The sequence below is a fragment of the Anser anser genome, assembly GCF_964211835.1.
Source record: "Anser anser genome assembly, chromosome: 6".
Classification (NCBI taxonomy): Eukaryota; Metazoa; Chordata; class Aves; order Anseriformes; family Anatidae; genus Anser; species Anser anser.
In genome coordinates, this window is record NC_139726.1 from 27,795,934 (window position 1) to 27,821,184 (window position 25,251).

Consider the following 25,251-nt stretch of genomic DNA (forward strand, 5'->3'; position numbering starts at 1 on the left):
TATTATATATAATGTAATATTCAAATTTCAAAGTGCTGGTTATTTAGTTCATAGACCATTACAGGAGTGTTAAACAGTAGAAAACTTTTAAGGAAGGCATTGCTCCGATATCTTTGGGCTAATTTGAGATTGCATGGGAACAATGAGTAAAATACATTAACATACCTTTGAACTTGGATATCTCACTATCTAGCAGTTGGTGATGTAGATGAAAGTGGAGGATGACGTTGTTGTATGTGAAGGAATTAAGTCTGTTCCTTAGAGGATGAAGTAAAAATAGTACTATGATGTCTTTCGTTGTGGAGAGTTATCAATTAATGCATCTTTGTCCAAAGACTATAGATCACAATGCAGGTTTTAGTACTTCCTGTTAAGCTGCAAGTGCTGAACCTTAACCATGATAAAGGCTAGAGTGGTGTTGATTTACTTTCCTAGGTAGGCACTAATAGGCCCTGTCAGTGACTGACTGAAAGAACTCTTAGCAGTGTTTCACTGTAACAGTAGTACTCGCTGCTCAGAACTGATTCTTCAGTATCTTTATTTTATATCTTGGTGGTCCAGTTCACATTTTTTCAATAAATAAAGAAACGAACCTGTAACTCTTGAAAGCTGGGATTCTAAAGTGTAAGTAGTTACCCACCAATACTTACTTTTATACACTTAGTTGTAATGGGATAAAATATACTTGTGTATTCGATCAGTCAAGCATGCTAGTCAGAACTCGGCTCTAGATCTTAATTACACATGTAAAACTTTTTTTTTATAGGTTTATTTGGAAAGGCTTTTAACCTATGCAGAGATTGACATCTGCCCTAGTAACTGGAAGAGGATAGTCTTAGGAGCTATTCTGCTGGCTTCTAAAGTCTGGGATGATCAGGCTGTTTGGAATGTGGATTATTGCCAAATATTGAAGGACATTACTGTTGAGGACATGTAAGTTGCAAGGTTTGACTAATCTGTGCTTTCAGAATGGTAATTTTTGTGATCGTGCCTTACTGAAAAAATGTCTCTCTGGTGCTATGATGCATAACTGGTGTCAGGCCTCATTCCCTTTTTTAACCTAGGAAACTTGGATTAACCTTACTTTGAGACAAATCTGTTTTATTATTTCTGACTACTGGGCTGAGTAACTTCAAAATCAGTTTTCTTTTAACCTTTTTCCTCCAGTGGTGAGCCATGGGACTGGCTGCTTTGCCTAACTTTAAAGTGCCCTATTTTTATTCTTACCAATAGTCTTTTTGAAAAAACAAAAACAAAAAAAACTGTTAGAACTAAACTTGTTCCTTGCCTTTTCTGTTTTAGAATTTGAAAAATTGCAAGGTAAGTTGTCACTTGTGACTTAAGCATTGGCTAGATGTAGGAGCAAACATTTAAGTATTTCAAGGTGGCAGACGTGTCATTTCCGTTGGTATCTATGGTTGCGTGTGTTGCATCCAGCTGCTGCTACAGGTCTTCCTCTTTGGGTGAATTCATAAACTTGACCACATTGCTGAGAACAAATTTCTCAGTCTTACCACTCCTTGTTTATGTAAAGCTGTTTCTTGTATAGTTTCTTGTATATGTTCTTGTCTCAGATACTGGATCATTTTTTCAAAAATTTTGAATCCACTCTCCTCCTGCTGTATTCAGCTTTAAGCCCTGCAGTTTCAGAGAATGTTCATCCTTGTGGCTGTGGGCCCACACTACAGGCTGGAGGTGTGTTTATGTGGAGTGGATTTGGCCCATAAGATTTTGTTAAATTCCTTCTTGCGAAGCTCTCTCTGAGAGCTTTGAGACGTCAACACTTTTAATTCTTCTAGCCAACCTCCTCCTGCATTTTCTTTATCATGGTGGTAGAAATCATAAAAAACTAGCTTAATATCACACTTTCTGGCTTTAATAAACTTTGTGAAATGCTCTGTCCATTTTTGAGTTTCATCGTGCTGTTGTGCTGTGACTGTGTCCAGGCCTATGTAGTAAAGTCAGTTCTAGTACAAGAGAAGACTGAGGTGGTAGCAGTTCTTACACAGCACTGGTAGGCTACTTAAGTTATATACTCTGTTCTCGTCCAAAGCTTTCTTCCCTGGATTCAGCATAGAGATAATGTTTAAAATACCGTAAGTAAATATCTATCTAGGATAAATTCCTTTAGTAGGAGGAATATCCAGTTTTGTTGCTTTTCTGGGGGGGAGGAGGGTAGGAAATATCTAAAAATACAGGAGTTTTCTTCAACAAAACAGTTCTTGTGTTTCAAATTATTTTGTTTTGCAAATATCAACAGCAAACATAGTATCTTGTTTTATGCATACCCCTTGCCTGAGACTTCTTTGTCTCCAAAAGCAGGGCTGTGCCAGCCTGCTTTCTGGAAAGCATAATTAGTGATTTTATACAATGTACATCTTCACTCAACCTGGCTCAGAGTGCTCATCTATCTGAGGAACATACTTGAAGCATTGCTGCAAATAACTCTGAGATGGCTGAAGTGGGGTCAGTGATGCTAGGAGTGCTGGAGTATACATCTTGCTCTTTTTGATGTCCCTTCTTCTAGCCCTATTTGGGAAAAATCAAATTGATAGCACTGAAAATATCTGTAACAAGCAGGATGTTTATTCTCTATAGCCAGTGCTGGGTCTCCTGAAATTCTCAGTACTTACATTTTCAAAGCAGTGATGGTGCTAAGGGAAAAAAAAAAAAGACAGAATTTAGGCTTTTGTTTTTTCCTCCCCAACTTGAAGATGGGAATTTTGTAATCTCATTTGAAATGATTTAGACCTTTGAATTTAGGTATGGGCAGAAACTGTACAACCCCTTTCTGATAGTGGCCAGGGGTTCCAGTTAGGCCCTGTGCTGATGCAGCTGGGCAGAGTTCACTGCTCCTGGATTGGGCAACATCACCACAATCAGGACCTTGGAAAAGTGCTTAGACTAGGCAGCAAAACTGAGTTTTAAGCTTTTAACGCTGCCTTCTTTAAACTAGCCACCTGATGGTGAGCAGTAGTTATTTTGAGTACAAGCATTTCTGAGAGAAAAGTTGGCAGAAGATTTCAGGCATGGTTGCATTCTAATGTTGGAGATGGCTGATGATGCTGTCAGGGGTGTGTGTGTGTGGTGGTGGGAGAATCGCCCCAAGCCCCAGCAGCTCCTGAACTACAGGTCACTTGTAGACTCTACTAGGTGGGTCATTCCTGTTGCAGTAAAGGTCTGTCTACAGGGACTGGTATCAAGTTTTATTTGTGAATTTTCCTCTTTGCTTGAAATATCTAGAAGGATCTTACTAACTTAATGCGTACTCTTGTTTAGCCACTGCAAGTCAAGCCTGGGATTTACACCAGTTTGAAACTGGCAAAAGGATTTATATCAGTTTCAGGTCAACCAACTTGCATGCATGTGCGTCTGTGTATGTACACATCTGCACAAGCCATGGGACCATAGGCAGACACCTCTTCTAAAGGCAGGGTAGGTGCAGCTCATCCTCACCAAACACCCCTTGCTGCTTAAAGGCACTCGTTCTGCAGCCTCATCTCACACCTCTGCTAGCAGTGAGCTGTGTGGCTGTCAGAGAGACTATGTGTGTATTAAAGTTTGCTCTCATGAGAGCAGATCTGGAGCCCTGCATTCAGCTCTGAGGCCTTCAGCACAAGGACAGGAACATATTGGAATGAGTCCAGAGGAAGGCCACGAGGATCATCAGAGGGCTGGAGCACCTCTCCTATGGAGACAGGCTGAGGGAGCTGGGGATGTTCAGCCCCAATAGAAAAGAAGCTTTCAAGGAGACCTTATAGCAGCGGCCTTCTAGTACCTAAAGGGGGCCTACAGGAAAGCTGGAGGAAGATGCTTTGTCAGGGAGTGGAGTGATTGGGCAAGGGGGGATGGTTTTAAACTAAAAGAGGAGAGATTTAGATTAGGCGTTACAAAAATTCTTCACTCAAATCTTCACTCAAAGGGTGGTGAGGCACTGGCACAGGTTGGCCAGAGAAGCTGTGGATGCCCCATCCCTGAAAGCATTCAAAGCCAGGCTGGATGGGGCTTTGGGCAACTTGGTCTGGTGGGAGGTGTCCCTGCCCATGGCAGTGGGACTGGAATTAGATGATCTTTAAGGTACCTTTTAACCAAAACCATTCATGATTCTGTGATTTGCTAAAGAATGTGTGCTACTGGCCTCGTGAGTCACAGATGAATTAATTTGCCTTAGCTTCCTTCCACTCAAGATAGATAAAGTGCTCATCTTCCTTTTTTCCTACCACAAGCCATTTCTCCTTTGACCAAAGCAAAGTTTTTGTTTGTTTTTAACTGAAAATGTCTTTTGGGTTGTAGTGTTTTTTTTTGTTGTTGTTGTTTTTGTGTTTTGGTTTGGCTTGTTTTGGTTTTGCTTGCTTACTTCTAATGGAAAAAATCAAAGGAAATTAAACTGATATTTGGAAGTCATCCTTTGTCAAAACTTGCTTGCTTTGATGAGAGTGAATCCATAATCACTGAAAAATTAACTGTGCAGCTGCTAATCTTGCTGTGATTACTTGTTAAGGGGACACATGCTGTTCATTCTTTCGGCTACATATATTTGTAAATAAGGCATAGAAAACACATGGGCATTATGCTTTCCCAGGTTTTAAACCACTATTAATAGTCTTGTTAATCCAATGAAGAATTGTATTTTTATACAATTACAATGTATTAGTGTAGTGAGTACAAAAGGGGCAGTGAAGAGCATTTATTCACAGGGTAAATCAAGCTCTGATCAGCTGATCATCAAAACATTATCTGATTTACATTTCTATAGGCTTATGACCATATGAACAGGAAATTAATTTTGGCACTAGGTTCAATGGTGCTCAAGTCCACTGTGCTAAAAACAAGCACAAAGCTGCTATTGATATTGAGACCCACCATCCAATACAGGACACAACCTGGATGATTCCTTCATTTATTTCTTCCCTGACAGGTAAAACATCAATTTTAAAAGCTCCCAAAAAGCAAGAACAGCCTTGGCACTGAATTTGTGCAACGTATCTCCTGGTGTATTTACGCTTTACGTACACAGTTGCTACATCCTATAGATAAAGGTCTGTTACCAGTAGGAACAGTCGCTGTGACTTAGTGTTGAATTGCTTGGTTTGGGTACCACCCTGTTCGCCCAGGTTGGTTTGTTTATTTAAAAAAAAAAAGCTTTTCTTCTGTAGAACATCTCTGATTCACTTGACCACAGTACAGTAGCTGAAACAGCCTTTTTTATGTCACAGCTCTTTTCCCACTTTCCTCCAAATATTTTGCCCAGTGAAAATAGACGAGTGAGTAAAAACTGGACAGTGCCCTTTGACACAGTACTTTGTTATCCTGCCTAATGCTATTGAGGAGAAAATTCCTTCTCCCACCTAATGCTGCTTATTTATTTATTTATTGGAGATGAATCCATGTTGCTTCAAGAGGCTTTTTTCTGTGAGATAATAGCAGCAGCTCTTCATAGATCCATTTGTTGCCGTGGTGATCTGCCTACTCCTTTTGTTAGTCCGCCTCTACTTCAATAAACCCCCTTCCTGTTATCAGCCTGGTGAAAATGTCTGCAAGTTCTTCAGAGCTAATAAACAGCATACATCATTCCTTTCATCTGATCACTATAGTGTGGGGCCGTACAAGAGAGTGAGAATGGCGCATGAATTGTACAGCTGCACTAATGGAACTCCGAAGAATGAGCCTCCTGGTCAGCCGAGCGAGTGCACGACAGGGCACTACCTTTCTCTCTTAGCTGAAGGTGCCAGGACTCAAAAGCTGCACCTTGTTTTGAGCACCAGTGAATGAACTGTCTCTTGAAACTAATAATGCAGGCCTCTCAATGACTATTTCAAAGTTACTGGTTCTAAAAACTAGCTTGAGGTCTCCTCAGAATTTTCTGCCAGCTGAAACAATCTTTTTTTTCCTTTGTTTTCTGCCTCCTAGGAATGAGATGGAAAGACACTTCTTGGAGCTACTGCAGTTTAATATCAATGTTCCTGCCAGTGTTTACGCCAAATACTACTTCGATCTCCGCTCCCTAGCAGATGACAATAACCTGAGCTTTCTGCTGGAGCCTCTTAGTAAAGAGAGAGCACAGAAACTGGAGGTAATCGTCTGAGGTTGGCTGAGCAGGGGACTGTGTGTGTGTGTAGTAAGAGCATCTGTTGCTAATCATATTAAGTGGCAGTTAGAAAAACTAAAAAGCTTTTAGATTAGTGTATTACAGGCTAATTTAACCCCTTTATAACTACAGTTAGCGCTTTTAAAACCGTGCCTAGGCTAAACTAGTATTCTGAGGAAGGGAAGGGAACAGAGATCATGGAAGTCTAGCAGATCACTAAATAAAATGGATTTTTGGAACCATAGTTCAGCTAGGCTACTGAAGATTGAAAGGATTAGTGTCATATGTAATGGATTGTCTGTCCTTCCCTGGTCACAGTCAGTATTCCAAGCACCTAGAGACAGTCACACTTGGACCTTTCTAAATACTACCAGCTGAAGGTTTCCCACTGCATCCCACTGCACAGCTGCTTTTAGATTTAGAGGGAGTGCTCTTACTGCTCTCATGGTTTAATAAACCATTTGTTAGAGGGACAGCTGCAGAAATAGTATGTTTCTTTTCGCAGTCTTTAGAACCTCACACTTCCAAAGAAATGTTGCTTTAAGACAAACTTTTGGAATAGCTGCTTCTTAGGAATACTTCAGCATGTCCAGAGGAGTATAAATATATATTACTGACCCTTTTTGCTAAATGGAGAAGGCTGCCCTGCTGCAAGTCCCCACAGCATTCCTTCATATGAAGGCTTGTTTTAAAGACCTTTTGCAGTGTCAGACTTTATTCCTTGCTGGTGAATATATATATAAAAGATACTTTGAAAATATCTAAACTGCCCGGGTTCCCAGGCAAAATTTCTTGTTGGATCAGTGCAACCTTTCATCTGTCCAGGTTTAATTGATGACTGTGTGTGTTGTTTTGTTGACCTTTCAACAAAGGCATTAATGCAGGCCCTGTGTACACTGATACCATAACCCCTTTCAAAAAGGGGTGTGCTATGGTATTCTTGGCTTATATTGTTTTATTGTCCACCTCCAATAATTCTGCCAAGTGCCAGTTTTTTTATTTCATCCCAAAGTGGTTGAACTTTGGGAATAAGTGTGATCCCTCCTGGTCCTTTGGAATGACAGGTATGATATGTCTACAAATTCCTCTATTTAAAGTTAAGCAATGCAGCTCTTCTGCTTTGTCTCACCCTTGTTACTTGCACTTTAAGCTAACACTGTCACTAATTGTAAATGTGGTTGTAGGGCAGTTCATATTCCACAGGAAATTGTTTACTGAACTGCTCAGTGCCTATGGCATAAGTGGATGATTTACAGATTGTGAGCCTGTTTTGTTTCTTCTTTGCTAGCATTTGGGAGCTTGGTATTTAAAACCAGAGTAATTTTCAGTATGGTGTGTGGTTTGCCATAACACACCTACATAGGGCACACACACACACACACAGGGCATTTTGATTTCTAATTCTGAAACGTGATAAATATTTAAACCATTTGCTAAACTTCTTTATAATTCTACCTTTCTGTTAGAAGCACATGAGAAGCTGATAGGAGCCCTTATGAAGCAGTGAATTAGTATTCCAGGGACTGAAAACTGATTTACAACATGTGGGTGACTGGGGCTAAATATGTCAACACAGGTTGCCTTATGATTGATGTGCTAGCATTAGAACAGGATGGAGAGTCTGTCTGGTCTTGCACTGGGAGCTCATACAGCCAGTGTCTCAAAGAATGCCACTCTTGAGCCAAATGCATGCCTCCAGAAGGTCGGCAGAAATAAATGTAAATAATTATTTTAAAATACACTTAAGAGTTTATTCATGCTCAGAGTGCTTTTCACCTTTTGAACTTCCAGAACACTTGGCTGTGCTGAATGGGTTCTGCCTTAAAGGGAAGGTGTAGGCTTGTAGCTTATTGTAGGACTCTGAAAGTTCATCTGGTGATAGGTGGTAAATAATTAATGGAAGTAAATGTTCAGGACTGAAATTCAGTTCAGCCTTTTATTACTGGTATCCTTACTTGTTTGCATTGATCATGTCTGAAAGCTTCAATCAGAAATAGACTTTACGGGGAGGATACACATTATTTTCTGGACAATTGTGTTACTAGAATTGAAATAATTTGGCTTGATACTAGAAAAGCAGCATCTGAATAAAAGCTGCTTGACTAGCTAAATAGCAGAGCAGAGGTAAGCCAGTAAGTGGCTGGAAAAGCCATTAAATATTAAGTTGTCCACACATGCTGATACTTAATAGCTGTGTTAGTGCCATGGCTATTGCTGTGCCATTGAGCAGTGGGCTGCCCTCCCTTCTTGACTTGATCACGTGAGTGATCTTGGGAAGAGCAGCTTGGGGAAGAAGGTGTAGAGAAAGTAAAGGCAAAACTAGAGGTCCTAGTACAGCTTTTTCACTGAGTGGCCAAGGGCAAGGTACTTGAGGAAGTGCAGAAACCATTTTAGCTTGAGCTTTTTTTCTCATAAATGAGAAAATTTTGCTATATGCATTTTTGTGCTGTTAAAAACCTAAACACCAGACCTAGCTACTGGATGCGCTTCTGTACATAACTTGCACAAACTTGTAAGTCTGAAATGAATCCAAGTTTGCCATTAGGTAATGAGACTGGCAGATGAATGAAGATACTCAGGTATGGAAACCACTCACCTTTTTAATGTCTTAATTCCAGATGAATGGGATTCTTGTTAGCATGGGAAGGGACCCCCTTAATATTTTCCCTCCAATGTAGTTCTTATTTACTGTCATTCCTGGTTTAAAAAAAAAAAAAAACTAGTAGTGTCACAGCTACAGGGTGCCTGCTGTGTTGGTATGACACTTGTAAAAGCTTCCTTGAAATGTTCCAGTTTTTCTAATGTGTACTTTTCTTTTTGTTTCTGAACATGATACCCAGGCTATCTCCCGGCTGTGTGAAGATAAATACAAAGACTTGTCAAAAGCTGCTATGAGACGATCTTTCAGTGCTGATAATTTAGTTGGTATCCGCCGTTCTAATGCCATCCTCTCCTGAGGAGAGAGAAAGGTGCAGCACCATGAACCAGCATCCATATCAATCGGAGGAATACCACCACTCCATGCACACAAGCCAGCGGTGATGGTGTCTTCCAGCAAAAGGAGGAGAGGAGGGGTAAAATTAGCCAAGGGAGCCCAGAGCTTGAGGAGCATACTTGGTGCAAAAGACAAGACCTTTATCAAATAACTCTCTCCTCCTTTTAATTTATCCAGAGGTGCAAAAACAAACTTGTCTCCATCTTTTCCCCACAGATGTTTGCTTACTATGTAGGCCTATAGCTGTGAACTCTTGAGGTTTTTAATAATAAGTAGTTTTAAATTTTAGAATTTAAACACTAACCACATGACTATAGTTACAATGTTCTTCTCTCCTCTCCCCTGTCATCCAGAGTCTCACTGCATTTGTATTTCAGGCCAATGCAGTGTTATGTTAACAAAAACGAAACAGAACATGGGACTCTTTAAAGTATAAAGCCACTCTGGAGCTGAAAACAATAGCATAGACATGTGTTGATGGTTTTTCCCTGGTTTGGCTACTAAAAGCTGCTATTATTGGTGATCTGTTCATAACCAAGAAGCTGCACAGCAGGAAGGAATCCCAGCTCTGCACCAACTTCACTCCAGTAGAGATTGTCAAGAGACTTTGAATGTTTTGACTGGGGGCAGAGAGATGGTTTTATGTATTGTTAAAATATATAGGGTCCATGCTGCATTTCTTGTGAATTATGGTGCTTCTCTCATTTTCTAATACTTATTATTGCTCCGGAAGAGACGCAATCTTTATATTTTTCTGAGGCATTGAATGAGAAAGTTGGTCTGGAAACATCATCACCATCCCAAACAGTGTAGCAATCCAGTGGTGAATGGCATGTGTGCAGCACTGCTTCTCGAGTTCTACTGCAGATCTCTTGTGCTATATACAGTGGAGTTCCTAAAGCTGATATTGTGCATCCATCTGGCTCTCCTTGAGTATTTGTTTCTTGGGAGGGATTTACATTCATAATGAGACAGTAATGAGTTTGAGAATCCTAGACTACCTAACAGGGTAGATTTAAAAAAAAAAAAAAAAAGTGTTCAACTGATAATTGTCAAAAATATTTCTTTAAAACTTTTTTTTTTCCCCAAAGTGAATTTTATCTTGCGCAACTGCTCTTGAGGCTTGGGTTTTGTTCCTTCTGAGACTTTGGAATGGGACCTCACTTTCAGGCTCTGAACCTGAACTCTAAACAGGATAAGTATTATTAGACTCTTCCTGTTACAAGTCTTTGTAATATCTTCCCTTCTTGGATCCAAATAGATTCTAGGCAGTTTGTCCTAGGAGCAGATCTCCCTCCAAATGGCACGGTTTCTGTGCACTTACTCTTCTAGCCAAGGTCCAGAAACTTACACTGAATAGCAAGTCCATACACTTTTGAGAGTGGGGGTGTCTGAGTGCAATAATCAGTTTGGCTGCACTCAACTGTTAAAATGATGCATAAAGTCTTTTGTGGTATGCAAATATGCCAACCCCTGGCTCTCAAATCCATGGAACTTGGCACTTCAGGTATTGATCACAATTCAATTTTGAAAATAATGCTACATCTTCAGGTGGTTTTCCTTTCTCATGTTTGTATTAAAAGAAAAGCTAATAAACTCTATTTTAATTAAAGTTAAAGGTAAATTGTGTGTTCTGTACAGTTGTCTGATTTCATTCCCCTCACAAGTATTTGGTGCTGTGCAGTTTCTTTCAAGTTATGGAAAAAGAGGGGGGCGGAAATCAGTGGTGTGCATTAGGGCCTTCCCCTTTCCCCGTACCAGCACGTTGTGTTCATTTTATTGCAGTTACTTGTGAACGTCTCTGGAGCCGGCAGCAGAGGTCATTTGGCAACTTCAAGCTGCTCGGTCTGCAGTATTGGGCAGGGCCCTGGCAGCCGGCTTCAGCTGAAGGAGTGGCAGGAGCCTTATGTAGCTGCCCACCTATTCCCCTGTGTCGCTTCCACTTGGAATTGGGCTCAGGCTGCTCCAGTAACTAATCACTGACAGTTTCTTTGCACATAAATGACCTTTAAGTAGGGCGAATCTGTCTGGAGGTGATTTTATGTTTTTAAGTCCTCCCTTGAGTTGTGCTAAATTGGAAGCTACGAGTGACCAACTCCTGGATTGACTTGTGACCTAATTGCTAATGAGCTTTTCTTTCCTTAGCACTGCCAGGTGCCTTCAACTTTGTGAGGTCAGTCTGGATTCACTTCACTGTGGGCTAGCACATGGTTTCTGCAGATACAGCCATTCAGCTCCAAGGTGCACAGCAGCGACTTGTGGCAGGCCTTTACCTATTTGCCAAAGGAGATGAAGCCTCTTCCTGCTGATCTGGCTGGCAGGTAAATGACAACTCAAGCTGACAGCTGCTTCTGCATTCTGTCTTCCAGGAGACTGCTGCTCATAACTTAATTTTGTCTAGAGCCGTAACTGGCTCCAGTTTTTCTGTAGCTTAGCCCAGAGCACTTAGTCAATAGGATTTTGATCTGTTCGGCAGACGCTAAATAGAGCTCAACTACAACATGACCTCTTAAGAGAGGGAGAACAGCATTTCCCTTTAACATTTAACATTCTGGTCTATCTGAAAGAGAGCCTGGAAAACAAACCTACAGCATTTCTTAAGTAACCAGTAAGAAGTAAAACTAACAGAGCACAGTTGAGGGGAAGAACAGTGATACTGTTTCAGAGAGAATTCTATTTAGGTGGGTCTGCTGTGAGCTGAACTGGGGTGGGGAGACACCCTGTAACTTCCGCTATTATTAATATGTTGGCAGTTCTGTTCTTACAAAGGCAAAATAAAAATTGGAATCATAGTAGAATTAAAGTGAATGTTACCTACCTCTGCTCCCTCTGTTCAGCTACAGGAAGGATGTATCTTGTGACAGGAATGCTTGTTTCTTGCTACCCAGCAGCTGAATAATATTTAATAATATTTAATCTGTGGTGAGCTAACCTCTGGCTGCATTCAGTTCCAGGGTAGTACTCCTCAAATGGTAGGAAAATAGTTTGCTTAGACAGTAGCTACATCATGGCCCATCAAGAATAATACGAGCATTGTGTGTTTGTTGCCCATATGGGGAGCAAATCACTGTTCCTGGGCTACATCTGGCCCTTGGGATTCAGCAGGCCTCTACCTTTGTGTATGGAGACTGTGTATTTTGTTTCTAAGGGAATTTTATGAGAACTACTTCAGTGTGGGTTTGGCAGTTAAGAGGACAGGCACTTCAGGGATGGAATAAATGTCAAGAACATTGCTTCTGGATAAGAATATAGGCATCAAGACTAACCTGAGCAAGCAGAAGAGGCCACAAGAGCAACTGAAGTGAGAGCTTGTGCAGTGGGGCTGGCAGCCATGTGTGGGCAGCCTGCCCTGTTCAGAGCTCAGCACTGGGAGGGCTGCTGCCCTGTCCTGAGCTGCTGTTTTCCTGCAGTGCAACAGTGCAGCAGCATTGCCTAGGCCTGACTTTCCCATAACGTTCTCTGGGAAAAAGGCAATCACACCAAATGCACTGTGCGACACTACAGAAGTGAATATAAATGCACTGCTGTACTAATACACCCCTCCACACCCCCCGAGTTTAATAGCTAAGGCATGCACATGACTGACCATGGGTTTGTTTGCAATAGAAGTCTGAGGCTGCCTTTGCGGACAGGCATTTCTAGAAGAAACCACCACATTGCCTACTGCTCCTGTGATATAAGAACCTCATTTGTGAGGACACATGCTCTCTGTGCTGTCAGATACTGTCATTCCCCATACCACCAAGTAAGTGAACTTTTGCTGCATTTGCACTGTTCAACTCCAAAGGAAGCCAGCGACTGCCTCAAGAGTAGCCTGAGTTTTCCAAATGGGGCATGGAGCATGCGCGTGTGACACAGCACTGTCAGGGTGGACTGTGTGCTGCCATGCAGGAGCAGAGCCCTGCAGGTGGCTCACGAACAGCTGCCTGCAGTAATGGCCCTTCCCTTGCTTGAAAACACTGTCTCAAGGTGGCAGTGGATGGCAGCTCTGCCAAACGTCTATTTACTGAAGAGCTGAGGACATGGAGGCTTCCTGGGATGCGAAGGTGGTAACGCTGCTGCCAACAGGGTGTTATTTCTAGAGGCAGGTGATGGGTGTCTTCAGCTCCTCGCTCAGTCAGCCTCTGACTGTTCTGGCTGTAGCTGAGTGCAGGGCGGGGAGCAGATCACCAGCACGGCAGAATCAGGTGAGTCAGGCTGTGCTGTCGGCTCTCCGTCAGTTTTATCGCTGGGCGCTGGAATGCTGCTTCCAGGTAAGAGATCCTATCTGGTGGGACCCGTGTGTGCCTACACACCTAACTAGATAGCAGAGTCCTGCACGATTAGTCACAGCGCAGCCAGCTTAACCCCTTGCTGTCCTCATGGAGTGCTCTTCCCAACACAGGAGAGTGCACAGCAGATGGCAACATGGGCACTTAAATGGGCATGCAACATCCTACTTGGTTAAGAGCTGTCATCCCTTTGGCCTGGTATGTACCAAAGGGCAACTCTTCAGCACCTGATCTCAGTGTGGGGTGAGGGACTGATACTGAGCAAACTGCAGAACACCAATAAAAGTTGATCGTTAACCCTCTGCCACTGGTGAGGTGTGACCTTGGACCATCAGGGAAATGCTGTCAGTGAGGCCGTGGGCACCTGCTGCCAGCACAGCAGCCCTGAGGCCCAGAGCAGAGCTGGGCTGCTGCCGCCGGGTCGGGACTCACCACACCTTTATGGGTGCCTCCCCTCCAGCACTACTGGTGTGTGACAGCCCCATGCCAAGGGCAGAGCTGCGTGGGGTTCAGCACACCTAGCAAATGAGTCTTGCACTGTGCCAGTGCAGTTGCCTCACAAGTTCCACACGATCCCTGCTGATATGAGACCGACACAGCCCTCTGGCACACTCCTCCTCCTTCCCCACAGTAAGGTTTTGTGGTAATTATCAGTCTAGCAGAAGCAAAGAAAACAACACATTTTTTTTTCCTCATAAATAACTAATCTCTATACTTCTCTTTGAATAAAATTTCTTCAGCTTTTCACAAAATATAATACAGTTATTTTAACAAAGTTGAACAACATCAGTAACTGAAGACGCAAAACCAAGATGTAAATTATGTACAGCATTTAGGGCATAAGACAACGTTCTTTCCCTCCTGCCTTCAATTTGTTGCTGAGAAGCCAGGTTCAAATACAAGTTGACTATATTAACCTGCCATTAGTCTTGCATTTTTCAACAGGCAACAGTTTGCAGCTAACCTTGAATTTTTCTCTTTAAAAAAAAAAAAAAGATTTACATAGTCAGTTACACTTTAAAAAAAACAAAACACAACCTTTGACATGTTTTTGTTCATTGTATTGCATGGTGTGTGTTTAGCTGTATCTACAAAAGGCACTATAGAAAGAGACAAGTCCAGTGAGGTGTGGATTGGATCAGGTTAGAATTATTTAATGCCCGGGATTACAACATGAGCCTACCCACAGCATCTCTGCACCTGACCTGCCCGCTGCTGAGAACACACCTGTCCCAAACCCGTATCAAAGTTCACTACGGCTCCTATATGTACAAAGCAGGCTATAATACAACTATTTACAGTTTGTAACAACATGGTGCAATTCTGTCCAAGCTGAAGTACTGCAACACGCTGGAGCGAGCCAGCCCTCTGTCGCAAGAGTGCTGATACCTGCATCTAAAAAGTTTCCGCAGAGTGCTCCTGCCCTGTGCCACCAGCTGCTCTCTGCAGTGCCGCAGGGACACGCATGCAGTGTCCTGGCAGTGCCTTTATCAGTAGGTGTGCCATTTGAGTGGCCCCTCACTTCCCGGGCTTTGGTTTTAAAATGAGGCGGAAACCTCCTTGACCGAAGTGGTCCGAGGGTATCAAGAACAACCTCAGACCCATGCTGTCCCACAGGAGCAAAGCTGGCTGCTTTTCTCCTGTGCTCGAGCGGCCGGGTCACAGTGCCATGCTTGAAGGAGAGCAAAAAGAACTAGAGTAATCACTGGGCGGTTACGTACATGACCGCTGTTCAGGGCGGGGGGAAAGAATCAACAGTCCCTCGGGTACTTTCACAGGGGAGCTGAAGCCAGCTGCAGCCACCTCTCATCCCCTGCTACCACTGGAGCTCCCCCAGCCTCGCTGCTGTTTAGTGAGGTTGACACAGGGCCCCTCAGCGTCCTACTTATTGAAGCCCTGCCGTCACGGTGGCTTAATGCCACGCACTGCTTCTGTCAGTGCCCTGCTCCTGCCAAACCCCAGGGAAGCGAAAAAAGCTTGTGGAGCTGGGGGGAAAGGCGTACGAGTGCTCTGCTGAGCTTTCCTAAATTAACAGGTAACTCCTGAACCTGGTGCTGTCTTTGACAGAGATATAGCTTTCAAAAAAGCAGCAAGAGGTGAAACTGGCTGGCTGCTAGAAGACCCAGCTGTTTCCCAAGACAGACAGATGACTGTCTGCCTCGGAAAACCCCCATGCATGTACAACCTGGTTCAGAAACGCAACCACCCCAGCATGGCCGGCTCTGCCACGCGCAGCTGCTGCGCTGCGTGCCCGGGCGGGCAGGCAGGGTGCTGGGGCCCCCGCCTCAGCCCAGGCAGCCTGCACAGCGCCAGGGAGACGCCAGAAGCTCGCCCCAATGCAGAGGCGTGGAGCAGTGCCCACCCTTCCCACAGCACCCGAGCCGGCGTGGCCCCAGCACCAGCCCTGCCTGTGGAGCCGGCATGCACTCGTGCAGGGATGGGACCCTGGGGTCACCTGGCCCCTGGCTGCGTGGCAGCAAGCCGGGCCCTGTCCCTGCCCATCCCCGAGGCCAGGTGGCAGCTCCTTGCCAAGCCCTGTTCCACCACCGCCTGTGTAGCCCCCAGCCTGTGCAGCGCCCTCCCTCCCTCCCTCTCCTCCTGGGACTGAGCCCTGCTCCCATCCTGCTGCCCGAGCCCCGCACCAGCCCCCAGCCCTCTCTGCCATGACACACAGCTGTGCCCGGGGATGCAGGTGCAGCAGGGTGGGGGTCAGCCCCCCCGCCCCCCCCCCCCACCAGCTCTACCAGCTCCGGCGAGTGGCTCAGTGCCAGTGCAAGTCATCGGCTGAGCATAGGGGCCACCGCCAGCCCTGTCCGCTCCAGCTCTGCCCCGCGCCCTGGTACCAGCACAACCTGCCCTGAGGCCACAGGGCTACCTGCCCCTGCCCGGGGCTGTGGCTGTTCCGTGCCCCGTGGGCACACGCTCGGTCCTGGGCAGCTCCACTGCGGCGGGGCTGGGGACACAGGGGTGGCTGTGCCACCACTCCCTCTTCTGCGGCACGGGGTCTTTGCAACCCTCTGTGGCTGGGGTCACCGAGGCTCCCTCCGGTCACACATGGGACAGTGGGACCTGCTTGTGGTAGGAGGCCATGCTGGGCAGCACCGTCCTGCCTGCCAGCGCCGGACTGGCCTCGCCGTATGCGGCAGCAGCCGCGGGCTTCCTGGGCCGGCAGCAGCGGGCTGTGAAGCGCCTCCAAGAGTCGAGCGTTTTGCCAGACCAGATCCAGACGCCAGAGGTGATGCCCACCACAAGGCACATGAAGTACTTGAGCATGAAGACAGCGTAGTCAGGCTTGGGGCGGTGGGGGTCCCCTGGGCAGGAGCAGTTCTGCGCCTGCTCCCACGCCTCCCGGTTGTGCTGCTCATAGATGTAGCAGGCGATGACGATGGTGGCAGGCACGGTGTAGAGTACAGTGAAGATGCCAATGCGGATCATCAGCTTCTCCAGCTTGTCGGTCTTGGTGCCACCCTGCTTGATCACGCTGCGGATGCGGAACAGCGAGACGAAGCCAGCTAGCAGGAAGAGGCTGCCAGTGAACAGATAAACCACCAGCGGCGCCAGCACGAAGCCCCGCAGGTTCTCCAGGCTCTGGTTGCCCACATAGCAAACCCCAGCCACTGGATCACCATCCACAGAGCTGAGTGCCAGCACGGCTATGGACTTGGCGCTGGGGATGAGCCAGGCGGCCAGGTGGAAGTACTGCGCGTAGCTGGCGATGGCCTCGTTGCCCCACTTCATGCCGGCAGCCAGGAACCAGGTGAGGGACAGGATGACCCACCAGATGGAGCTGGCCATGCCAAAGAAGTAGAGGAGAAGGAAGACCACAGTGCAGAGCGCGGGGCCTGTGGTCTCGTAGTGGATGTGGTGGTGCTCGGGATTGCAAGCCACGTTGGCGTGCCCTGCCACCAGCCGCACGATGTAGCCCACAGAGACAAAGAGGTAGCACGCAGAGAGGAAGATGATGGGACGCTCGGGGTACTTGAAACGCTCCATGTCAATGAGAAAGGTGGCCACGGTGGTGGAGGTGGACAGGAAGCAGAGGATGGACCAGAGGCCAATCCAGAAGGTGGCGAAGGTCTTCTCGTCCTGGGTGAAGTAGGGCTGGTAGCAGGGCATGGCGCAGTTGACCACCTGCCCGGTCCTTACACGGTTGTACAGCGGATGGGACTCCTTGGAGATGGGGATCAGCGGCGCTTTGCACTTGCAAGTCTGCCCGCACTCCGTCCCCCCGGGGCGCTGCCCACCAAGCGGCGTCAGGTTTTTGGCTGTGTCTTTGGCCGGGCGCGTGGGCTTCCCGAAGAAAGGCGGCAAGGTGGTGGCCTCCGTGTGGTTGTAGCCCATGCAGAGCACCTCGGTGTCCCCCAGCACCGGCAGGCTGTCGCAGCTCATCCTCTCGGGCCAGGCGAAGCCGTACTGCTGCATGATGGGCGAGCAGCCGGCCTTGGCCCGCTCGCAGACGGAGCGGCAGGGGGGCAGCGGCTTGGTGTAGTCAGGCAGGCAGATGGGGGTGTACATGCTGCAGAGGAAGAAGCGCAGGTCCGGGGAGCACTGGATCTCCACCAGCGGCCAGAACTGGTGCACCTCCAGCCCGGCCTCGTCCTGCGTGTCGTGGTTGAACTGGTTGGGCATGTAGGTGAGGTTGTAGCCGATGCCCTTGCACATCGGCACCGTGATCTCCTGGCACACCAGCCCCTTGGAAGCGGCGCGCCCCGCCGCCGGCAGCCCCAGCAGCAGCGGCAGCCCCAGCAGCAGCGGCGCCGGCAGAGCCCGGCCGCCCATCGCCGCCCCGCGCCCTACCGCCGCCGCATGCCCCGGGCGCCTGCCCCTGCCGCCGCCGCCGCGCCGAGAGCGGGGCCGGGAGCGGGGCCCCGCGGGACCGGGACCGGGACCGGGACCGCCGCCGCCGCCGCCACCTGCGCTCTGGGGCGGCCGCGAGCCCCCGCGCCGCGCCGCGCCGCCGGCCCCGCCCCGGCCCCGCCCCGGCCCGCCCCGCCGGGCTCCCCGGGCCGCCCCCGGCCCCGCCGCCGCCCCCGCCCCGCCGCGGCAGCGCCCCCCGGCGGGCCCCGGCCCCGCCGCCCGAGCCCAGCCCGCGGGGCGGCCGGCGCTGCTCGGGCCGGGCGGGCGGCGGGGGCAGCGGGGGCAGCGGGGCAGGGCAGCCCCCGCCAGGCGGCTTCTCCCCGGCCGCTCATCCCGCGGGCAGGACGCGGTGTGGCTGCCGGCCGGCACGGCGCCAGCCCCGGCTGCCACACGCCAAGGTCCTCAGCGGCTTTAAGGCCGCGCACCTCACGGCCGCCTCCGAAACGCTCCGTGTCTACACGTGCACCCGGCCTTGGCGTGTGCAGCATTTGGCACTGGCAACCCTGAAGCTGAACAACTTTATTTAAAAAAAAGGCAAACCCAAAGCTGTGGTGAGTCCCCGTACCACTTCGCTTTACGCTGCAAGTTTTGCCAGCGCTGAAGCTGTACGGCACAGCGTTACCAGTCACGTGCTCCGCTGAAACACAATAGCATATCCCTGTAGCAGGAGTCATAACTTTTAATTCTCCTCGACAATGAGTTTCTGTGAACTAGCAGCCCAGCAGAAAGCAATCACAGACAGTTTCATTATGGCTTTCAGTTGATTATCCAAATTACAGCTGAGAGCAGAGGGCAGCCTTTTTATTATCATCATTGCTGTACAATTAGAAAACGCTGATGAAGCTCCGCAAGAGCAGAAATTCTCATTTTTGCTGGTATTTTTCATTTTTATAATCATTCCCTTGGGCAATATCTTGGTTTGATTTGACACACAATGAGGAACAGGTACGTAGGGGGGAAGGGAGCAGATAAGAAGAAGGGGAAAATGGGGCAGCTCTTCATTTCAGTTAATCTATCAGCTCTTGTAGCCTGGTTGAGGTTTTGCCTCTCCTCCAGATGTATCTAATTCTCAGAGCCTGGCTGTAAATAATGCTGCATTTGCTACACTGGGGACACATAAAATCCAATTAAGAGACAGGTAGACATCTGTTGGCTTGCTCTGTGCTTCTGTTTCCTTTTTGGTTTTATGAATATGTAGCAGAGCAACCAGAACAGGATTAAATATGGTGTAAGTGCAAGTACAGTTGATAGGCTTGTTATTCATCTCTACAGTGTGGTGCGAGAGTACAGTGCTGTACGTGCATACAGCACCATTAGTGACAGAAGCTGCGCCTGCACAAAACCTACCGTGCCAAATCCTGGAGACAAAAGAAAAAGTGTTTCTCACCCCTAAGACCTTTCTGCCATTGTTAATAAACTCTACAAATTATTAGGAAATTGCTTTACCTTTAATCCCTGTGCAGAGGCGTTCATGAAGCTCCACCATGCCAGACAGGTCTGCTCGGAAGCCTGGCCCGGCCCTGCTGATGGCTCCAGCCCGAAGGACAGGGGCAGGGGCTGGCAGCGCGTGTCCTCACGGACGCCCCTTTCACTCACTGGTGCATTTCCAGCTGGGATGCAGTAGTTTCTGGTAGGAACAGAGAATAAGAAGGTGGTAAATACTTCTGCTTTTGGTTCTTTCCCTGCTGTATTGTCAGCATTCACAGTTTACCAACTACTTTTGGGAAGGATACCGTGACTTTTAAAACACTTTAGGGAAGGGCTGAGCGAGCTTCCTTGGCAAAGACCAGCTGTTGCTCTTGCCCTTGTTGGAGAACCCAGCGGACATCTGCAAGGAGCTTTTCAGCTCAGGCTGCGGGCAGGGACAAAGCCAGGAGCAGCGACCTCGCTGTACCCAAGCCGGGCTGGAACCACGGCTCTGCTGCAGGACCCGCGAGCCGGCCCCAGCCCTCGACCCCTCTTGCTTGGAGCAGCAAATCCCGGTTTTGCCGGCGCTGCCAAGTCCCAGGCTGCCAGGAGGGAGGTGACTCGGGGCTCCTGGTGCTGGCGGGCAGCCTGTCACTCACCCCAGCTGGAGGCCGTGCTAGCTCAGGCGCTGCTCGAATTAGCAGTGACCCCTGATAACCACGGCTTAGAGAAGGCTGTCGGCTTCCACCCCTTTGCGCTCCCACCTGAGACACAAGGCCTTGGGCTGCCAGCACTGCAAGCCCTGGCACCGAGACCGACCTGCTGGCCCCAAACCCAGAGCGGGGGTCCTACAAGGGACCGAAGTCCCTGCCTGCTGGAGGGAGCTGGCAGGCAGAGGCGCAGGGTGATGCCCTGAGAGCGGGCAGGGCAGGCGGAGAATTGCTGCCAGCACGTGCAGCAGGACCCTGGCACCTGAATCCTACTCAAGTGCAGCAGCAGCGGGGGGGCAGCATTTTCTCATGAGCTCAAATGATTTGAAAGCTGTCGGCTGGGGACAGGAATTCGGATTTAAATCACTTGAATGCTTTTCACCATGAGAGCCGTGCTAAACTTGAAAACCCTAACCTGCATCACTACTGTTTGTTTTTATATCTACCTGTGCGATTACACATTGTAAAATACTGTGAGAAAACAAACCCATGCCAAATTGTAGTCATATTCGAAAAGCTACATGGAACTCGACACTTTCTGAGTGAATTAATGCGAAACCTGGTTTCTAACAGTGACACAGGCTGTACCAACAGCCGACTTGAGTGCTCTGGTTTGTAAAACACAACCAAAACTTCAGAAAAGGAAGATTACTGTAAAATTGGCAAGAGCAGCTGTACTTGAAGCTCATCTTGCTGGACTTGTCAACTATTACTTAATATTATTTATGTGAGCACATAAGAAGCACATGATTAGCTTCTGTTGGTCTCCACAGGGACTGGGACCGGGGTCTGTGAGGCGTGGTTGGCGCACAGAAGGGGTGTTCCTGTCCCAAGGTGCCACCACCACGGCGCACAGAAGGCAAAGGCAGGACTGGGGCCATGGCTCAAAGGGTTGGGGGGGGCAAGGAAAGGTCCTTGCCACCCTGCAGCCCAGCCTCCAGCACCACAACCACGCTGCTCTTCAAATCTCACGGCGATTCACACAATGCCAAGAAGAGGAAGAGGCAGTGAACTTTATGCTTGATTTTCCTGGGGGGCATCTTGTAGCCTGAAACTTCTCAGATACAGACTTTTTGAAACACATCACACCGTCCTCTGCCCTCCCCCCGCCCTGCTTTATTTTTTTTCTTTTTTTTTAACATTGGCCTTTGAAAAGAAAACAGTCCCCATAGTGAAGTTGACATGATAAATTAGTATGGCCCTGGCAAAGCCCTCGCTCTTCATTGGGCAAATACTTATTTATGGACTTTCAAATTGTGCCGTATGTAACAACATGGTGAGTGACTTTCAAAAAACCTCTACCATTTATTGACCTCATAGTGCCTAATGGGTCCTTCAGAGCAATTAGGATTTATTGTGTTAGTGTCTATTGTGTATAGAGACCATTTTAAAAACGTGTTATTTACCCAGAAGGCAGTAATGACTGTTTAAATACATAGTTAGACTGTTTCTGAAATGCTTGCCGCACTATATATTGCAAAGCAGTTACTCCAAGTATTTTTTCAGAGTTAAATAATCTGCTCTGCTGGGATTTCCAAGCAGGGTGATTGGACTGCACACCATTTGCATGCTTATAGCTATAAATGCATCAAGCTCTCAGGAAAGCCGCCAAAAGAGCAACCCTGAAGCATGAAATCTGAGATTTTTTCTTGACCAGGAGGCCAGCAATGGCCCCTCTAGTGGTCTGAGCAGCTCAGGCTGTTTCCCAGCTGAGAGCTGTGCATTTCCTGCAGACCACCAGAAGTTTGCCCTTTCTGATCTGAATGTCCACCAAAGGTGACTTTAACAGCCATGAAGGTGTGGTTTCTACCGTGGCACGTCTAACCCTCTGCTTGCATGTGAGGTGGGACTGTCAACACTGTCCTGTAGCCTGCTGGGGACTGGCACACTAAAATGCAAATGCTGGCTCCTAAGCACTGGTGCGGATTTGAGGAGCTGCTCCCTGGCAGGCAAGCAGGAGCACAGCTTCACCCCCGGCAAAGATCAGCACTGGCTTACACCAGCTTCAGCTCTGGCCACAGGAGTAACACAAAAACCTCAACACGTATGTGGGAGCTATTAAATGCTTTTGTTAAGTAATAATATAGACTAATTATTGCTTACTTTATCTTCAAACTAGTGCTGTTTTGATCATTGCCATCTTTAAACGTTTCATTTTCCTGCCCTCTCCTTTGCTGTGAGATACCTTCAGTGTGAAACTGCTCAGAGCAGTTCAGCTTTGGCATAATGCTTTCTGTACCCTGCCTCAGGTCACAACCTTCAAAACCCTTTTTTCTATTTGCTTGCTCTATACTCAAGGTTAAATAGTTAAATAAAATCCACTATAGTTACAGACCTTTATTCTGGGGGCAAAAGTATTACTAATCAGTTCTCTAATCTGTAAGAGATGGACAGGTTGTAGGAGGAACCTGTGGCTGAAAACGTAGCAAATACTTCAGAGCTGGAATACAAGTTTGTAATGGCCAAGGTGAAAATCCTCCAGAGAAAATGCTCAAGCAGCATGCACTGAAGCTGGCTAAAACTTGCAATTTCTGTTTTGTGGAAAATTCCAACATTAAAAAACAATGCAAAACACACTAGTTTGTGCCAAATAGGGCAAGCTGCCTGTACTTCTGAGAAATCCTGCAGCATCAGGAAGAGCTAGGAGGTTTCCTGTCCCAACACGGAAAAGGTCTAAAAGCCCCCTGCCTGGGAGGCCTTGCGAGGACAGGACTGGAGGAGATCCTGGAGCGGGGGACACGGAAATCCTGGGGTGCCAAGAGCTTGCCGGGAAAGAGGCAGACTTCAGCCAGGAGGCAGCGCGGTCCTGCACGCTTTCAGAGAAAGTCAGAACAGAAATGTTTCCAAGAGAACTGTCCCTTTACAAAGAAACTGCTGTTGGTATGATCACCTGTGGATATGGGTGGTCTTTCCTGGCCTTAAAAATCTATGAATGGGTGAAAAATGTATGGTAGCAACTGCTGCTGTTAAAAGTGAATTCAGTCTGGCCTTTTGTGAAAATACAAAGTTTCATACATCCGAATATATTTCAAACACCTCATCCACTTGGGCTGCATTTTCAGAAATTGTTGCACACTTGTCCTCTGAAGATTGGGCACCTCCATGATGTGCCATATTGGCCACCATTAGAGGCAACGAAAATCACATATCATTTGAAAATTTTATCCTGTATGTGTACTCATCTGTAGTTCCCTAGAAGGATAAAACCGTGTGTGCAATACACATGTGCTGTGTTTTCAGGTTTCCACAAATCAGTGAGTAAACACCAAGGCCAGAGACCTTCTGAAACAATGTCCTTTCTCTGACCTTTTAGGCATTCTCGCAAAGACCAGGCACTTTGGATTCCCAGTATGTGCTTTTGACATCCTTGAAGTGCTTGAGAGAGGGCTGGAGGAATATCTGAAGTTAAGGCTTAGTGAGTCATGTCATTCACATCGAATGAACCAAATTATGTTGAGATACAGATTTAAATCCCTGCGTAATCAACGTTTATTAAGGACAGGAGTAAAAAGAGACTGAAACCGAGATGAAAAGGCAATTAGCACTAGCTGGAACTATACACGTTTTGATTACTTCCTTCTACGAGTTATTCATAGGATAACATAATACACAGGTCAAAATGATTTTGGAAAGGATGTTGCTAGCAACCTTCGTATTCAGGCATTAGGCAGATAGGAAGAATTAGCAAACATAAGTGATCCACAGATGCTGATCTTAAAAAGCAACAGCTTCAGCAGGGACTAGTGTTATGGAATTGGAGCACATCAAGAGATTTGCAGGGCAAAAAAAGGAGTGTGTTATCTAAATCCTGTACCTCTCTGCAATGTGCAGTACTGCTTGGGATATATACTGGTGATACGAAAAAGTGTGCCAACACATTTTAAATCCTTACACGAGTGCTGGAAAAGTGTTGCCGAAAATCTTTGATGACCAGGTTGTCTAGTCCTCTTACAGGCTTTTTTTACTGAACTGATGCAGTCAAACTGATTTTATGTAAGTGACATCCTGACAAAAAAGGTAGCACAACATCTACAAAGACGGGGTTTGGTCCACACAGACCAGCACCTTCCTTATGGCATAAAAACAGTGGAGTAGCTTGGTTCAGCTTTTTGCTCGGAGAGGTCTGTGTGTCTGCAGCAAAATTCAGTCTGTCTGTGTGTATTTCTCTTACGCTGGTGAAATTAACTATTCTGCTATACGGGGCAAGGCAGTGGCTGAGCCCTTGTCCATGCCTGCCACAGGCTGGCACTGACCCCCCGCAGTTATGCCACCACGAGGCAGACAGGACCCCGCTGGGTGCACACAGAGAAGTTACTGTGCAAGCTTCCACCACACAACTTCATTATTTGCCCCTCGCAGTGCCAGGTGCTCAGTGTACCTGCAGTACAAACAGCTCGCAGGCTGAGCTGACAAGGAACAAAAAACAGGAGAAAGGACAGACAATTCTCCTGCTTTTACAGACAGAGAAATTCTGTGATTTACCACACAGAGCTGGGAAATCAGCTGTTTGGGCCTACGCTGGAAAAAGACAACTCTGGCTCCTGCTGCAGGCGCTGCTCTCTGTTTCCCTTTCCCTAGAGCATGTTACGCTGACAACCTCCGGCACCGCACCACAGGGCTGTGAGGCTGGGTGTCCATTCGGTCAGGACAGACTGTCCTGGAGACAAAATCCCTTTCTGAAAGAATTGCATTCTGGAGGGGAACGAGACCACCTCCTTACCTGGGCCTGCCTGGCTGCATCTCTCCAGGACTAAACATCCCCCCTTGGGCGAGGAAGGGGCAGGACAAGGTGAGAAGACAGCTTAATCCTTTCAGCTGAGACTCTGCCAGGGATGTTGCTAATTAGCAGAGTGAGGATGTGTTGTGGCTGGTGTGAGACAGACACGTTCTGCATTGCGAGACAGTGCCTTCAACCAGCCCTGT

At 47.3% G+C, this 25,251-nt stretch overlaps 3 protein-coding genes across 7 annotated transcripts in view; 1 reads left to right on the forward strand and 2 right to left on the reverse strand.

The window, feature by feature from the left end:
• Positions 1-10,695, forward strand: part of CCNYL1 (cyclin Y like 1) — a 35,408-nt gene extending 24,713 nt beyond the window's left edge. For both annotated transcript variants that reach the window (XM_083842308.1, XM_083842309.1), the window contains exons 8-10: positions 767-933; positions 5,911-6,073; positions 8,929-10,695. In XM_083842308.1, coding sequence (XP_083698434.1) covers positions 767-933; positions 5,911-6,073; positions 8,929-9,045 — 447 coding nt within the window. In that variant the 3' untranslated portion in view covers positions 9,046-10,695. The remainder of the gene's footprint in view (positions 1-766; positions 934-5,910; positions 6,074-8,928) is intronic.
• PLEKHM3 (pleckstrin homology domain containing M3) overlaps positions 1-25,251 on the reverse strand; it is a 159,095-nt gene that overhangs the window by 23,768 nt on the left and 110,076 nt on the right. For all 4 annotated transcript variants that reach the window (XM_083842255.1, XM_083842253.1, XM_083842254.1 and 1 more), the window contains exon 8: positions 19,658-19,838. In XM_083842255.1, the coding sequence (XP_083698381.1) occupies positions 19,658-19,838 (181 nt within the window). The remainder of the gene's footprint in view (positions 1-19,657; positions 19,839-25,251) is intronic.
• Positions 12,404-18,148, reverse strand: FZD5 (frizzled class receptor 5). The gene has a single exon (XM_083842279.1). It carries the CDS (start codon positions 18,131-18,133, stop codon positions 16,403-16,405), a length of 1,731 nt encoding a protein of 576 aa, XP_083698405.1. The 5' UTR covers positions 18,134-18,148; the 3' UTR covers positions 12,404-16,402.

Bases quoted from the DNA above. Each gene is read 5' to 3' on its own strand.
- FZD5 (XM_083842279.1), bottom strand. From the start codon at position 18,133: ATGGGCGGCCGGGCTCTGCCGGCGCCGCTGCTGCTGGGGCTGCCGCTG.